The sequence below is a fragment of the Barbatula barbatula genome, assembly GCF_947034865.1.
Source record: "Barbatula barbatula genome assembly, chromosome: 20".
Taxonomy (NCBI): domain Eukaryota; kingdom Metazoa; phylum Chordata; class Actinopteri; order Cypriniformes; family Nemacheilidae; genus Barbatula; species Barbatula barbatula.
Genome location: NC_136783.1, coordinates 21,282,682 through 21,300,181, shown reverse-complemented (window position 1 = coordinate 21,300,181; position 17,500 = coordinate 21,282,682). Strand labels below are relative to the sequence as shown.

The 17,500-nt window shown below is 39.8% G+C and overlaps 2 protein-coding genes across 3 annotated transcripts in view; both read right to left on the bottom strand.

Annotated features, from left to right (window-relative positions):
* Window positions 1–328, bottom strand: part of LOC306909795 (myeloid-associated differentiation marker-like protein 2) — a gene marked incomplete at both ends in the record, with an annotated part of 945 nt that extends 617 nt beyond the window's left edge. Inside the window, one exon of the mRNA XM_079483832.1 lies at window positions 1–328. This exon is cut by the window's left edge and continues 617 nt beyond it. Within this exon, the coding sequence (XP_079339958.1) occupies window positions 1–328 (328 nt within the window).
* Window positions 329–3,968: 3,640 nt separating this feature from the next.
* On the bottom strand, window positions 3,969–16,025 carry aspscr1 (ASPSCR1 tether for SLC2A4, UBX domain containing). 2 transcript variants are annotated; one of them, XM_079483329.1, is made up of 16 exons: window positions 15,854–16,025; window positions 15,291–15,346; window positions 15,060–15,174; window positions 13,752–13,852; window positions 13,410–13,452; window positions 13,218–13,291; window positions 12,667–13,141; window positions 12,152–12,288; window positions 11,954–12,035; window positions 11,792–11,858; window positions 11,532–11,594; window positions 8,834–8,886; window positions 8,272–8,323; window positions 8,010–8,079; window positions 6,922–7,112; window positions 3,969–4,624 (listed from the first exon to the last, which is right to left on the bottom strand). In XM_079483329.1, exons 1-16 carry the CDS (start codon window positions 15,941–15,943, stop codon window positions 4,614–4,616), a joined length of 1,680 nt encoding a protein of 559 aa, XP_079339455.1. In that variant the 5' UTR covers window positions 15,944–16,025; the 3' UTR covers window positions 3,969–4,613. The 2 variants fall into 2 exon arrangements, 1 of the variants encoding a protein (XP_079339455.1); XR_013788085.1 differs by having other exon boundaries at window positions 4,504–4,624; window positions 6,922–7,062; window positions 15,854–15,984.
* Window positions 16,026–17,500: the final 1,475 nt, after the last annotated feature.

The following is a 17,500-nucleotide window of genomic DNA, read 5'->3' as shown; positions in this document are numbered from 1 at the left end:
CCGAGCTCAAGAAGTACACGGGATAGACCACCGAGGCCGTGAAGGTGAGGAGGACGGCCAGGGCGGCAAACGTCACGGTGGCGTTCTCCCAGGACACGGAAAGACACGTGTGGAGACGCGTCACGTCCAACACAAACAACACTCCTGTTACGGCGAAGCAGGAACTCCAGACCACCATACAGAACGTCCCATAGGTGGCATTGTATCCGGCAGTGTGAACGACCAATGAGATGACAGCACAGCCCAGAGTCAGCTGACACAAGCGGGCCACTCCTATAGGAGACAGAACTGCGGCTCTGTTTAAATGATGACCATCTGACGCGTTCATGTCTGGGATGACAAACTTCTCTTCATCAAGTTCACATCAAGATCTCTGATTTGATGTGTCTGTGTGTTTAAATCAAAGGTCTTCTCTCACCTGTCAGAGGGATGTTTTGTAAGATCAAGTCTTTATATATAAACCGGTTGTTGAATTGGAGATTCACACACTTCGCCTCCGCTGGTTTAAATGTTGCCCTCTACTTCTGACTCACGATCGGTCACAAATCAAAACTGTCAAAATCACCGATCACAGACACAAAACATGTGCATTACTCACTCCTCCATCATTTCTTTAGAGATGTTCGCAGCAGTCGATGTGAGACACGAGTGTTATTCATGTGTTGAGAGCATGTGGCCGTACGGTGGATGTCTGTAGGGGGAGAGTTATTTCGTTAGGGGTGCGGCAGGGTGGAATGAGCAGATGCCATCTAGACAAGCGTTCATAAAGATGGACACTCGCTGGCCTTATATATAGACACAGCAGAGAGTTTCTCAGGGTTTCCTCCTCACACAAACTCCATGAAGAACCTTTGACTGAATGCTTCAATGTGGAACCAAAAATGGTTCTTCTATGGCATTGCTTTGAACAACCTTTTATTTTTAATAGTGCAGAAATATCTGAAAGAGTTCTTAAAGACACCTTCACGATGATTAAAATCCAATCTCTTTGTCGTCACACGTCATGTACACAAGTGAACTGATGGTACTGAAGGAACAAGACTCCGTGCCACAACATACATACATTTGCACAATACACACATTTACACAATTAACACATAGTAAACTGTAATATGTTGAACAACCACTGTGACTATTATTCTACTACAAAAATGTTTACAGAAGGTTTGCATGACACAGCACAGGTGTAAACATAAAAAGACTGAGATTCTTTCTTCTTCAGAACACAAAAGGAAAGGTTTCGAAGAACAATGCCGAACCCCATTTCTCCAAATATCTTCGGTTGTGTTCCACTGAACAAAGAGCCTGTCATACAGGTCAAAAAACACATGAGAGAGAAGAAATTATGACAGAATTTCAGTTCTGGAAACCAGACTAGTAGTGCTGAACTCATATCCAATACATTTGCCTTTTATCCAGGTAGGAGAGCATAGGCCATGTTGTCAACACGCTACACAGAACCGAAGGTTTACAAGACATGTTAGGAGGAGGATTAAAGATGAAGCAAGGGAAAGAATGAACAACATGAAAGACATTTTGGTAACACTTTACATTAAGGTATCCTTTATGAAGCATTTATAAATGTGTTCATTAATGATTAATAAGTTATTTACAAATGCATTATAAAGCAGTTATAACTGCATGAATAAAAAGGGGGATTCTAATGAAAATATCTGCCAAATAGTGAGCAGGTATAAACAGGTCACACTTCAGTATAGGGGCAATTCTCTCTATTAACAAACCATAAATTACAACTTTCTCCTCAATAAACTCTTCATTTGTTGCTTATTAATAGTTAGTAAGGTAGTAGTTAGGTTTGGGTATTGGCTAGGATTAGGGATGTAGAGTATGGACATGCAGAATATGTGCTTTATAAGGACTAATAAACAGCCAATATGCCACTAAAAGACATGTTAATAACAACAAGTTAATAGTGAGAATTTCCCCTGATACTGTAGTGTTTCCAAAAAACAACACAACACCCTTCAGTGTCCAGTCTGACAGACTATATTACAAACAACATCAAGATAATAATCAATAAAATAAATGATGAATAAATACATTTATTAAGCATTTATAACATGCGAGTTAAACATGGCTCACTATTTGACAGGTATTTGATGATGTTTCTCTCAACAGATGTGATTTAAATAACATTTATATTTAACATCATCATCATGAGCGCGCGCACACCTGTATTCTGGACGGCTGATGGTCCTCAGTTGGGCGTGAGGGATTTTTGGGTCTGTACGGCCATCTGTCAGGAATCCTCCTCAGAACATGAACTGACCACTAGAGGGACTTACAGTCCATTCATTCAGAATCTGATTTGTTCAGACCGACTCACACAAACATAAAATTCACAATAATACATGTTTCATCAGATCGAAGGCAAGATTTCAGCACTACACAAACTTACTTTTACATTCTTTTACAAAGTTTATTCAAGCGCAATACTGGTGTACTTAAAATCTGAAAAATCATTTTAGTCTACTTCTTGTGTACTTAAATAGGATATAAACTGAGTTCAAATGTACATTTCTTTCCTCTATACTTGTATTGGATCTTTAATGGAGCTAAACATATCTCTTGGCTATTCTAGGTGTGGGGGAGATGATGGACGTTTACAATATGGCTTATTCCTCCGGTCAGGAAAGAGCGATGAGTGATGATGCTCATACTGCATATACTACTGGACATGATCAGACATATGTGACCACTCCTTCTAGCCAAACTAAATTTCAAGTTGAAAAAGTATTTTTTTTAATGCACAGATTTTTTTCTCTCACTCTCTAAACTGTTTGTGTGAACCATTATATATTTCTACCATTTAAATCAGTGTTTTCTTAGCTTCTAAAAGGCATCGCTGGCATTTGTGTCTGGCTAGAATCACTATTTCTTTCATGTCTGACAGTGTAGGAACAGTTGCAACATATTATGACAACAGCGATGCAAAAACTGGTCATATTAACATATACGATTGTAATTTTATGGATTAATAAAGAACTCTTTCAATAGTAACCTTTTAAAGTAGATACTGTCAGACTAGACGATGAAGCCTACATTAACAGCATAGCCAAATTATTATTAAAAAGACAAATTAATAAACATGGTTTGTTGCTCATTACTTGAAAATATGTAAATAAAGTTTTAATCCAAAGTATTTCAGTACACCTTCAGTATCTTGGATTTTGTTCTCAAATAAAAAGTTAAACTGGCAAAATATTTGTATGTTCACAAATAAAATAAATACATTTAAAAATGATGTTATGAAATAATTTGATTACATTTGAATGAATGTTGCAACTCTCTCCTATTATGGGGTCGGTTGCAACATTTGACTTTGTCTGTTTAAGTATAAATGTGGGTTTAAAATATTAAAAGTTTGTCTGAGAAACTGAAGGAAATAGAAAAAGGGTTGCAACCGTCCCCAGTCTCCTACACTTGACTTGTAGTTGTGATTAATTTTTTTAATAATGAGAAACCTTTTTCAAAACCATAGTTTTATACTAATAGTTGTTAAGTGGTAACCATGGTCTAACTACAGTAACCTTGTTTTTTAACACTAGTAAAACCATGTTTTTTATTTTAAACCTAGGTTAAGGGTATAAAGAACTTTAGTTGTTTTTGTATCTCAGTGGTAAGAGCATTGTGTTAACAACGCAAGTTGTGTGTTGGATCACAGGGGATTGCACATACATAAATGTTTAGGATAATGCAGTGTAAGTCGCTTTGGATAAAAGCATCTGCCAAATGCATAAGTGTAAATGTTTTACATTTCACATAAACTTGTAAGTTCATTGTAGTTTACATTAAGGTGTTCTTTCATCAACTAACCAAATGTGCTAATACAAGACTATCAGTATCACTTGTAGGTGCAATACAACTATTTGTAAATTAGCTCTGTTTCACTTAAGTAAACTTCAAAATATTTATAAAGTAAAAAGCAGTTAAATTTAGTCTCAATTAGTATTATTTGTATGATCAGATTCAATGTTTATTGTGTTAAAGTGAGGACACTCGAGGAGTCACTTGTGTGGAGTCCTTCAAACTGTCAGCAGGTGCGTTCAGTGCGAGTTCTTCATCAAACACATCGCGCCCCTTCAAACAGCCATCACAGCTGGAAATTATTAACACTGAATGACACTGCTGGGGGCACAGACTTAAAAACTGACACCCCACCACCACCCAGCAGACCCTTTAGAGTGCTCTCAGATGGGCAGCAGTGTGTGTGTGTGTACTGAACACATCTACTGAAGACTGATAGTGATAGTGAACCATGAATGAATGAGAAATGCTCCTGATGTTACAGAGGTTACTGTGTCATGTGTGTCGACAGAAACAAACTGACATTAAACATCAGATCTTAATCTCATCTGTCCTATATGAAACATACATTCATACTGATCAGATACGCTCAACAGCTCAAGAAAATTATATAAAAAAACCTTTACAACAAAACAGACATCATGTCTTTGGAGACTTATAAGAGCAAACTCGACTGGCAATTGACATCACGGTTTTATTTGTTACATGATGAATTATAGTAAAACTATAAATGTACATCTGTAATGGCACAGCTGCGTCACTCCAGACATCAGTCGCGTATCCAGTCACTTCTTACCTGAAAACACATGATATAAAAACATTCAGTGTTTACAGAGTGTTATTGGTGTTTACAGAGTGTTATTGGTGTTTACAGAGTGTTTTGATGTTTACAGAGTGTTATTGGTGTTTACAGAGTGTTATTGGTGTTTACAGAGTGCTATTGATGTTTACAGCGTGTTATTGGTGTTTACAGCGTGTTATTGGTGTTTACAGAGTGCTATTGGTGTTTACAGAGTGCTATTGATGTTTACAGCGTGTTATTGGTGTTTACAGCGTGTTATTGGTGTTTACAGCGTGTTATTGGTGTTTACAGCGTGTTATTGGTGTTTACAGCGTGTTATTGGTGTTTACAGCGTGTTATTGATGTTTACAGCGTGTTATTGGTGTTTACAGAGTGCTATTGGTGTTTACAGCGTGTTATTGGTGTTTACAGCGTGTTATTGGTGTTTACAGCGTGTTATTGGTGTTTACAGAGTGCTATTGGTGTTTACAGCGTGCTATTGGTGTTTACAGAGTGCTATTGGTGTTTACAGAGTGCTATTGGTGTTTACAGAGTGCTATTGGTGTTTACAGAGTGCTATTGGTGTTTACAGAGTGCTATTGGTGTTTACAGAGTGCTATTGGTGTTTACAGAGTGCTATTGGTGTTTACAGAGTGCTATTGGTGTTTACAGGGTGTTATTGTTGTTTACAGAGTGTTATTGGTGTTTACAGAGTGCTATTGGTGTTTACAGAGTGCTATTGGTGTTTACAGAGTGTTAGTGATGTTTACAGAGTGTTATTGGTGTTTACAGAGTGCTATTGGTGTTTACAGAGTGTTAGTGATGTTTACAGCGTGTTATTGATGTTTACAGAGTGTTATTGATGTTTACAGCGTGTTATTGGTGTTTACAGAGTGTTATTGGTGTTTACAGCGTGTTATTGGTGTTTACAGCGTGTTATTGTTGTTTACAGCGTGCTATTGGTGTTTACAGAGTGCTATTGGTGTTTACAGAGTGCTATTGATGTTTACAGCGTGTTATTGATGTTTACAGAGTGTTATTGATGTTTACAGAGTGTTATTGATGTTTACAGAGTGTTATTGATGTTTACAGAGTGTTATTGATGTTTACAGAGTGCTATTGTTGTTTACAGAGTGCTATTGGTGTTTACAGAGTGCTATTGGTGTTTACAGAGTGCTATTGGTGTTTACAGAGTGCTATTGGTGTTTACAGAGTGCTATTGGTGTTTACAGAGTGCTATTGGTGTTTACAGAGTGCTATTGGTGTTTACAGAGTGCTATTGGTGTTTACAGAGTGCTATTGGTGTTTACAGGGTGTTATTGTTGTTTACAGAGTGTTATTGGTGTTTACAGAGTGCTATTGGTGTTTACAGAGTGCTATTGGTGTTTACAGAGTGTTAGTGATGTTTACAGAGTGTTATTGGTGTTTACAGAGTGCTATTGGTGTTTACAGAGTGTTAGTGATGTTTACAGCGTGTTATTGATGTTTACAGAGTGTTATTGATGTTTACAGCGTGTTATTGGTGTTTACAGAGTGTTATTGGTGTTTACAGCGTGTTATTGGTGTTTACAGCGTGTTATTGTTGTTTACAGCGTGCTATTGGTGTTTACAGAGTGCTATTGGTGTTTACAGAGTGTTATTGATGTTTACAGCGTGTTATTGGTGTTTACAGAGTGTTATTGGTGTTTACAGCGTGTTATTGGTGTTTACAGCGTGTTATTGATGTTTACAGAGTGTTATTGATGTTTACAGCGTGTTATTGGTGTTTACAGAGTGTTATTGGTGTTTACAGAGTGTTATTGGTGTTTACAGCGTGTTATTGGTGTTTACAGCGTGTTATTGTTGTTTACAGCGTGCTATTGGTGTTTACAGAGTGCTATTGGTGTTTACAGAGTGCTATTGATGTTTACAGCGTGTTATTGATGTTTACAGAGTGTTATTGATGTTTACAGAGTGTTATTGATGTTTACAGAGTGTTATTGATGTTTACAGAGTGTTATTGATGTTTACAGAGTGCTATTGTTGTTTACAGCGTGTTATTGGTGTTTACAGAGTGTTATTGATGTTTACAGAGTGCTATTGATGTTTACAGAGTGTTATTGATGTTTACAGAGTGCTATTGATGTTTACAGAGTGCTATTGATGTTTACAGAGTGTTATTGATGTTTACAGAGTGTTATTGATGTTTACAGAGTGTTATTGATGTTTACAGAGTGTTATTGATGTTTACAGAGTGTTATTGATGTTTACAGCGTTTACAGCGTTATTGATAAAGCGAGAGTCATTGTGAGTGCTTGATGAGAAAAACACACCTGGCAGTTTCAGCCACTTGGGTACTTGACTGGGATCAGTTTTCACGGGTCTGTGTGCTGAAATTTGAGAGTCTGACTCGTCCTCCACCGCCCTCTGCTGACCGGAGGAACCAGATGATGACACATTGTCTTCAAGAACATCTTCAGAGGTCACAGATGAAGAGACGGGAGGAGGAGAGTGCGGCATACAGCTGTCACACACACACAGACACAGAATGAGTGTGTGATCGATTGAGAGGAACATTACTTCATCATTCCTTGTGTGTGTGTGTGTGTGTGTGTGTGTGTGTTTAGGAGGAAGTGCATGTGTTCAGCTCTGACCGCTTTCATGTGACTGATACAGGTCAAAGGTCACAACCTCTCGAGGGTCACGCCGGTGAAAATGCTTTCATCATTCATTAGCGACTTCCTGTACGACTTTAATCTCATGTGAATTCATGTATGTCAGGATGCTTGAGTAGTTAACAGACTCATGAACCGAATGAACTGAGTTTATCTTCAACACTTTCTCATCTGACTGATGGGACGGTCTTGTGTGTGTAAGACAGCGTGTCAAGATAAAAACAAGTTCAAAGTTGTGTTGCATCTGAATGGCATCTGGTGTCACAACACTAAATCAGCACGATTACACACATGACCGGCCACAACTCAAGAGCTCTGTGTGTGTGTGTGTGTGTGTGTGTGTGTGTTTACACATCAGACACAACAGGAAACAACATGTGCTTTGATGTGTGTATGTGTGTGTGTGTGCTGGAGGGGTTTCTAGGAAAGCAGTCGCTATCTTTAGAGCGGATGTTAGAGGAAACAACCATCGGAATGTCACATTGGGCTGGAACCTCAAAGGAATTCCAGTGGGGAGAATGACGACGCTCCCGGAAAAACCCAAATGTGTGTGTACGAGTAGTAAGCAGCATGTTTGTGTGTGTGTGGTGTGATTATCTCCAACAGAGCTTTAAATGGTCATCATTCATTCACGTAGCGGAACATCTGCAGCAGTAGAATCTCATCTGATCGGTGGTGATACACATCCACTGTCTGTCATGAGCAGTTCACACTAGAAATACATTTAAATCTGGAGAGAGATTTACCCTGTGATGACCTCATCTGCCTGCAGGGCGGAGACACTGTCGTCCAGCAAATCGCTGCGCAGATAACACTCTGTGAAATCAAACAGACGCCTGACTGTAAATAAATCTGAACTACACACTGACGTTACAACTTCACAGCACTTTAACTATATCAGATGAATGAGAATCCCTCTGTTACCCAGAATGCACTCTGTGCTTCCAGTAAATGAGATTAAGTTGATGTTATTGGTTTGGACAGCAGATGAAAGAGATGTTAACAAACCTGTTCTCACATCAGAGCCAAAATACACCACAGCAGCAGGGAAAAGACTCGCCTGAGACGGACAGACAGAGAATTTATGAGTAAAATAATCGAGATTCATGAAAGTGTGATAAATTACATGATGATTAACCATTTTTCACATTTTTTAAAACTAGTTTATCAACCTTCTACTCACTCACACACACACACAAGCTGTATGTCAGATGTGTTTCTGTACTGAGGCTAGGACAGTCATCTCCGTCCTCATTTCTAATATTAGGACTTCTGACTGTGTGTGTGTGTGTGTGTGTGTGTAACATTCCTTCCATTGCATGATGGAAAATGAATACACATGCTGTCTGTGGCTCTACAATTCTGACACACACACACAGAGACAGAGAGACAGCTGTTACACAAAAACAATACGTGTGTGTGTGTGTGTGTGTATGTGTGTGGGGGGGTGAATTTATGAGTTAATCTCATGATGATGACATGAATGAGACCAATGTCAATCTGTGTAATTATTATAAATTACATTTATATAAGCACACACACACACACACACACACACACACACACACACCTGAAACAGTGTGACACTGGGATCATCCAGAATGATTTTAGGTGGAGCAACAACTAGAAAAGAAAAGAAACACAGATTAAACACACACCATTTAAGAAAATATCAGTGTGTTATTGTGCATGTGTGCGTGTTTGTTTTTGTGCATGTGTGCGTGTTTGTTTTTGTGCATGTGTGCGTGTGTGTTTTTGTGCGTGTGTGTTTTTGTGCATGTGTGCGTGTGTGTTGTTGTGCATGTGTGCGTGTGTGTTTTGTGCATGTGTGCGTGTGTGTTTTTGTGCATGTGTGCGTGTGTGTTTTTGTGCATGTGTGCGTGTGTGTTTTTGTGCATGTGTGCGTGTGTTCGTGTGTGTTTTTGTGCGTGTGTATTTGTATGTTTTTGTGCATGTGTTCGTGTATGTTTTTGTGCGTGTGTGCGTGTATGTTTTTGTGCGTATGTGTTTGTATGTTTTTGTGAGTGTGTGTTTGTATGTTTTTGTGCATGTGTTCGTGTATGTTTTTGTGCGTGTGTTCGTGTATGTTTTTGTGCGTGTGTGTTTTATATGTTTTTGTGCGTGTGTGTTTGTATGTTTTTGTGCGTGTGTGTTTGTGTGTTTTTGTGCATGTGTTCGTGTATGTTTTTGTGCGTGTGTGCGTGTGCGTGTATGTTTTTGTGCGTGTGTGTTTTATATGTTTTTGTGCGTGTGTGTTTGTATGTTTTTGTGCGTGTGTGTTTGTGTGTTTTTGTGCATGTGTGCGTGTATGTTTTTGTGCGTGTGTGTTTGTATGTTTTTGTGCATGTGTTCGTGTATGTTTTTGTGCGTGTGTGCGTGTATGTTTTTGTGCGTGTGTGTTTGTATGTTTTTGTGCGTGTGTTCGTGTATGTTTTTGTGCGTGTGTTCGTGTATGTTTTTGTGCGTGTGTTCGTGTATGTTTTTGTGCGTGTGTTCGTGTATGTTTTTGTGCGTGTGTGCGTGTGCGTGTATGTTTTTGTGCGTGTGTGTTTGTATGTTTTTGTGCATGTGTTCGTGTATGTTTTTGTGCGTGTGTGCGTGTATGTTTTTGTGCGTGTGTGTTTGTATGTTTTTGTGCGTGTGTTCGTGTATGTTTTTGTGCGTGTGTTCGTGTATGTTTTTGTGCGTGTGTTCGTGTATGTTTTTGTGCGTGTGTGTTTGTATGTTTTTGTGCGTGTGTGTTTGTGTGTTTTTGTGCATGTGTTCGTGTATGTTTTTGTGCATGTGTTCGTGTATGTTTTTGTGCGTGTGTGTTCGTGTATGTTTTTGTGCGTGTGTGTTTGTATGTTTTTGTGCATGTGTTCGTGTATGTTTTTGTGCGTGTGTGTTTGTATGTTTTTGTGCATGTATTCGTGTATGTTTTTGTGCGTGTGTGTTTGTATGTTTTTGTGCGTGTGTGTTTGTATGTTTTTGTGCGTGTGTGTTTGTATGTTTTTGTGCGTGTGTGTTTGTATGTTTTTGTGCGTGTGTGTTTGTATGTTTTTGTGCGTGTGTGTTTGTATGTTTTTGTGCGTGTGTGTTTGTATGTTTTTGTGCGTGTGTTCGTGTATGTTTTTGTGCGTGTGTTCGTGTATGTTTTTGTGCGTGTGTTCGTGTATGTTTTTGTGCGTGTGTTCGTGTATGTTTTTGTGCGTGTGTTCGTGTATGTTTTTGTGCGTGTGTGTTTGTATGTTTTTGTGCGTGTGTGTTTGTGTGTTTTTGTGCATGTGTTCGTGTATGTTTTTGTGCATGTGTTCGTGTATGTTTTTGTGCGTGTGTGTTTGTATGTTTTTGTGCGTGTGTGTTTGTATGTTTTTGTGCATGTGTTCGTGTATGTTTTTGTGCGTGTGTGTTTGTATGTTTTTGTGCATGTATTCGTGTATGTTTTTGTGCGTGTGTGTTTGTATGTTTTTGTGCGTGTGTGTTTGTATGTTTTTGTGCGTGTGTGTTTGTATGTTTTTGTGCGTGTGTGTGTGTATGTTTTTGTGCGTGTGTGTTTGTATGTTTTTGTGCATGTGTTCGTGTATGTTTTTGTGCGTGTGTGTTTGTATGTTTTTGTGCGTGTGTGTTTGTATGTTTTTGTGCATGTGTTCGTGTATGTTTTTGTGCGTGTGTGTTTGTATGTTTTTGTGCATGTGTCCGTGTGTGTTTTTGTGCATGTGTGCGTTTTTGTGCATGTGTCCGTGTGTGTTCTTGTGCATGTGTGTGTTTTTGTGCGTGTGTCCGTGTGTGTTTTTGTGCATGTGTGTTTGTATGTTTTTGTGCATGTGTTCGTGTATGTTTTTGTGCGTGTGTGTTTGTATGTTTTTGTGCATGTATTCGTGTATGTTTTTGTGCGTGTGTGTTTGTATGTTTTTGTGCGTGTGTGTTTGTATGTTTTTGTGCGTGTGTGTTTGTATGTTTTTGTGCGTGTGTGTTTGTATGTTTTTGTGCGTGTGTGTTTGTATGTTTTTGTGCGTGTGTGTTTGTATGTTTTTGTGCATGTGTTCGTGTATGTTTTTGTGCGTGTGTGTTTGTATGTTTTTGTGCGTGTGTGTTTGTATGTTTTTGTGCGTGTGTGTTTGTATGTTTTTGTGCATGTGTTCGTGTATGTTTTTGTGCGTGTGTGTTTGTATGTTTTTGTGCATGTGTCCGTGTGTGTTTTTGTGCATGTGTGTGTTTTTGTGCGTGTGTCCGTGTGTGTTTTTGTGCATGTGTGCGTTTTTGTGCATGTGTGCTTGTGTACTCACACAGGTAAAACTTAATTTGTGGGTCCTGCAGGTGAGATGTGATGAAATGTCTCAGATCACCAACTGAAGAAAACAAAATCGCAGGACACAGAGAGTGTGTGTTTATCATGCATGAATGCTGTTAATCTTACAGTAAAAACTCATATTGAACTTTAATCAGTGACTCATTTATAACGTATTTATCAATAAATATAAACAATATTTTAAATGTGTCGTTAACAACCACTAAAGATTAAAGACCATCAAAAGTCCATTCTGACCCGTTTCCAGAGGTGTGAAGAAGCCCTGCAGAACCTGCCGGTCTGGAAACTGAAGCCTTAACACCACCTGACACACACACACAATGTCATCACATGATCACCAATCACAGCAGCAGAACACCAGATCACATGATGTCATGATGATGTGTTCAGGTGTCTCACCTTTGGGTACCTGTCCAGCTTCTCCTTCATCTGAGCCTCTCTGAGAGATTTAGTCATGAGAGGAGATTCTTCAAGAGCTCTCCTAACACACACACACACACACACACACACACAGGGAAAGGTTTTCAGGTTTTATGTGGTGAAATCAACATCAGCGTTGTATGAGAACATGTGTGTGTGTGTGTGTGTGTTTTTCACCTCTCACTCTTCAGCTGTGCAAATCTCTTCCTCACGTCATCCACCGTCACCTCAAAGAACTCATCAGGAAGTTCTGTATCGTCATGGTAACGGGACCCTGCGTCCAGATGAAAGATCAGCGGCTTTCTGTCAACAGACTGAACAGAGCACATGTGAGAGGTCACACACAGACAGATGACATCATCAGAAATACAGTCAAACAAATCATATTTGATGTCAATCACATCCACAGGCTTGAGTGAGGGTTTCGACGGAAGGATTTAGTCAACAAGTCCTCACAAACACAGCTTCTAAAGAGTGTGTGTGTGTGTGTTTAGAGAGAAACAAACACAAGACGACTGTTTGTGTGACGTGATGCATGATTGAATTCAGACACAATAAAAACACAACGTCCGTCTCTCCAAACAAATGGACAGCAGATGCTTTGAGAGACAGACAGATGCATGAAAGGAAAACAACAAACAAACAAACAAACATTATTTTAATAAAAGAAGGAACAGACTTCCGAGTCTTACTTTGACTTCATGGTTTGGTTTGGGTTTTTTGGCTTTAGGTGGGCTGGAGGACACAGATGATGTCCATGATGTGGAGGTCTTCAGTCCACTCGTCCCAGGACCCCCCAGACGCTGACCGCCTCCAGAAAATGGCACAAAGTTAGTGGTTGTGGCTGGGTGGGCGGAGCCATGCTGTTGTTGGGATGTACCCGGCCGCTCTTCATCTGTTTGTGTCACTAGATCCGGCTGGACAGCAGCTGGTCTAGTTTTGGGTCGCACGCTTTGCTCTTGGACTTTGTTAGGGTCCTCCTCTTCTTGTCTGTCAGGAAGTGTCTGGTTCACTGGGGGAGTGGCCTCAGCGGTTTCCACAGAAACAGGGAGGATGGATGTTTCTGGAGGAGGAGTCTGCGATTCGGTTGCTCTGGCAACAGCCTCCGTTGGTGTGGCGACAGCTTCAGTGAGGTCACCTGAAGCGGGAGCAGTTTTGAGCACATATCTACCAGACAGAAACAAACCCAAAGTTATCAGCATCGCTATCCATATGATACCATCCATATGACATCACAGCTCACCGTATGATGGCACTTCCTCCTGTGAGACCCAGAGACTTCAGAGAGGTTTTCTTCAGCGCCGCCTCGCCGCTGATCTGAAGAAGTGAACATCATGAAATACACAGCATTCTGCGACTGTTTGATCATATTTAGAGAACGCATGCGAGCACATCTGACGTCCCGTGTCAAACAGCAGGTAAAGTGTAAACACACCTCATCTCTCATGTAAACACACACGGGTGTGACTCCAGACGGCCTGTGAAGAAAAAACACGTCACAATATCTGTCAGGAAGAGAACACACACGTGTGCCTCAGCACGCTAAATAAAACACAGTTGGACAAGATGAACCAGGCCGGAGTCTGCAGGCCAAGGGAGGAGGGGGTGGAAGCATGGGGAATATGTTGAAAGAACTTATGCCTGGACATCATAAACAGGCCCACGGAGCGCTCACATTAATAAACCACAACTAGATTCTGTTCCAGGAGAGGAATGTGTCCTGGTTTCATCAATATCAACACACACGGTTCTAAACATCAACATGTTCACAGCACACCTGATCCGAGGAAAGTGTGTCAGTAGATCCCATAAAGTCTGCCCGCTGGAGAAATTTCCCTGAAGACGTGAGCCGTCCTCTAACTGCAGGGCGATTCGAACCTGAATCCCAACACAAAGAAAACCTTCATGAGAAGCATCAGCTTGAGTGATGATGATAATGAACATGAATGCATCTCATATTTATGGGTTAAGGTAGTGTGCAGGGAGTGTGTATCGTCTAGTTGACCCAAGCGACATGCTAAATGGCTGAAACACGGGTGAGAAACACTGTCAGGGGGGTGAGGATGCTGGTTACCCATCATGCTTTACAACCGCGCTGAACAAAAACACATTGTTGTCTTTTATTTCAGCGTTGTTAACATATTCTTGTGAGTGAAACGGTGCAGATGTGAACAAAGGTTCACTGCACATCTTACACGAAGACGGCAGAGTGTGTGTTTGGCTGTGGGTGGTCCACACGACACGTGTGCTTGACCCGCTGAGCACTGATGATGTCATCAGTCAGTGGCCTACCGCAGAGCCCCGAGCTCTGATGTCATACAGCCCTTCCTGTGAACTCCATAGCCATCAACAACACTCCTCATCCATCACACGCCGAGGTAAATAACAGTGTGACAGGAGGCAAACAACATCAGGAAAGTGTTGATGTTTTAGCTCCAGTGTAAACAACAGGAATCAGACAGAACGATGAAAACAGAGTTGAGATTCATGTAAGAGTTCATATAACAAAGAATTCCCCAGAAATAAAATGAAACATTTAGTTTGACATAATAACACCGTGTCAACACCTGACGCAACAGGTGCGACATGCCAACTTGCTTGTTCTTAATGGGCTTGTCTCATCGCACCGCATCCAGTGTGGACAAAATTTGAAATTATAATGAGTTGTAATGCGTTTCTAATGTGTTTTATCGTGTCTCGTTGCGCCTTTTGCGTCCGGTATAGACACGGTGTAATGTAAATAATAACTGTAATGAAAAGTTTCAGAAGTGTGTGCGTGGTGGGGGGATGAAGATAAATAGATAAATGTTTTTAAAAAGTAAGAACTCAAACAAGGTTCTGACTATTTTTATATTGTAACAAACCAATCCTGTGAAAATAATTCAGCACGCACACATGACACAGCCTATCAGTGATGAATATAACACATCATTTCATGCACTGAATCCTAACATCACACACTTGCAGCTTTAGTTCATGTGTTTAATAGAGCATGTACACTGCTCGATTAAAGGTGATGATGACAGAAATCACTTGACACGTGTATGATTATGATGATGATGATGATGATGAAGTTTACACACACCACACTTTCTGCTCCTGTCTGATGACGTGAACATGGGACAACCTCCAGTTTGGCATTATTTGGCAGACTAGCAAACCGCCACTGGAGAGTTAAATCCAGAACATTCCTCTGAAACCTGCAGACAAAGAGACGATGAGCTGGGAAACAAACACACCGTGTTGACAGGAACATGCCAGTAAAACTGTAGTGTAACAGACATGGACACACTTCTATTGTGTGATGAAAACTCACTTGAGTCCATGTTCGTCAGGATCAAAGCCGTGTTTCTTACACACATCCTCAAGAACCTGAAGAAGAAAATATCGCAGCATTCATATATTTCATTCGTCATTTAACTCGTGTCATTCATGTTATTTGCCAAAAACTAACCCTGATGACACATCAGATTTTCGAGTCTTTACATTTCAATTTAGTCATTTAGCAGTCAAACATATATCCAAAGCGACTTACAGATGAGGTAAACAATGGAAGCAACTGGAACAACACAAGGACAACAAAAAGCAATAAAAAAAACTGGTCTCATATAGCCCACCACAGTACACAGGGATACGTTTTTATGTCATATATTCTTATTAGAGGTATAGTTATAGTGATAATACAGTTATGTGCTAATGATGAACACGTATAATTATGTTTGATAAGAAACATTTGTTTATTGTTTTGTGATCGTGTGGATGAGTCAACAGCTCGTGTGTTTATAACGGTGACTGCGGGTTTAATGCTAATGCTAAAGCTCTTGTCATGTCAAGCACGTGTATGTTAAGTGTCTGTGTGATGTATAAAGTCTGTCTCACCTGCAGTAACGGGGTGTTTGGAGACACTTTCACTGTCTGTCTTCTGCCGTTCGGAGTTAAAACTGACACAGTCGCACCGCTCGCCGCCATGACACCGTGACGTCACCGATGTTTGTTTGACAAAACTTTATGCGTTCCCTCCTCATCGACATGACGTAACTCTCATCGACATGACGTCACTCGCCGTCTATCTAGTCTATTTGATTGATTTCGTTTATTTATGTCGTTTTATTTGCTATATATTTCTTAAAACACGTGATGGATTTGATCTTGCTGAATTATTTACTATCGCTGACTAACCTCGTGAATTCGTGAGTTAAAGGGATATAGAACCTGTTTACATGTCTTTGCTCTGATGAACACGAAGAGATATATTTGTAAGAATGAAAAAAAAAAAAATATATATATTTTGAGGAATTTAGGAAAAATGAAAGTTCTGTTCTTTAACCACTATTGGTACTACGGTAGGCAATGATGTCTAGGAAATGTCAGAAATATTTTTCTTTGTGTTCAACCATATAAAGAAATGACCGCAGGTTTGGAACAAACAGAGAGCAAACAGAGAGAACAATGGCAGACTGCGCGGAGACTCATATGGTAGGTATACTTATAGTTCCAAGATGGGTAACAGTTCAGTAGACTACTTCATCACCGATCTAAATCCAAATTCTCTCAGAGCGTTTACAGTTAGCACACTAACCCCTTTATCAGACCACAGTAAAATTACTCTTTACCTAAACAGATCTAAACCTAACACTGAGGCACCAAATCAAACTCAACTCCATAGCCTTAAACACGCATACAGATGGAAACAAAATAGTGAAGATATATACCAAAGCGTAATATGTGAACCAAAAATTCAAAACCTACTTAATAAATTCCTAGATACGCCATTTCCACACAATAACGAAGGCGTAAACTTAGCAGTAGACAGAATTAACAATATATTTACAATATCTGCAACACTAGCCAACCTAAAATCAACAAATACGAAAACAAAAAAGAGACCTGCCAATGAGAAATGGTTCGACAATGAGTGTAAAAACCTTAGAAAAGAAGTACGAATTCTGTCAAATCAGAAACACAGAGATGCGGATAATGTAAACACACGCCAACTCTACCATGAAAAACTTAAAGAATATAAAGACACCCTAAGGACAAAAAAGAAACAAGATATACAAAATCAGCTAAGAGCAATTGAACAATCTCTAGAAACTAACCGCTTCTGGGAACATTGGAACGCACTTAATAAATCTCACCATGAAGAACTACCCATTCAGAACAGAGATGTATGGATAAACCACTTCTCTAACCTCTTTAGTAATATAAACAACAACCACGAACAAACTACCCTTGAAAACAAACTAAGCACCCTAGAATCAACTATTAAAGATTACCAAAACCCTTTAGATTACCAAATTACACTAGAGGAACTATGCCATAATATATGCAAACTTAAATCCAGAAAAGCAAGCGGAATTGATGGCATTCTTAATGAGATGATTAAAAACACGGACCAAACTTGCCATCCTTAAACTGTTAAACACCATCCTTAATACAGGAATATTCCCCAGCATCTGGAACCGAGGTCTTATTACCCCAATCCATAAAAGCGGAGACAAATTCGACCCAAATAACTACCGCGGA

What these genes read in the sequence shown, in the direction of transcription:
- aspscr1 (XM_079483329.1), bottom strand. Translation starts at nt 15,943, where the DNA reads ATGGCGGCGAGCGGTGCGACTGTGTCAGTTTTAACTCCGAACGGCAGA. An exon ending in GTGTTTACATGAGAGATGAG is followed by an intron (nt 13,292 to 13,409) that starts GTGTGTTTACAC and finishes TCACTTCTTCAG; the next exon opens with ATCAGCGGCGAGGCGGCGCT. An exon ending in CCAGTGTCACACTGTTTCAG is followed by an intron (nt 8,324 to 8,833) that starts GTGTGTGTGTGT and finishes TGTCCGTCTCAG; the next exon opens with GCGAGTCTTTTCCCTGCTGC.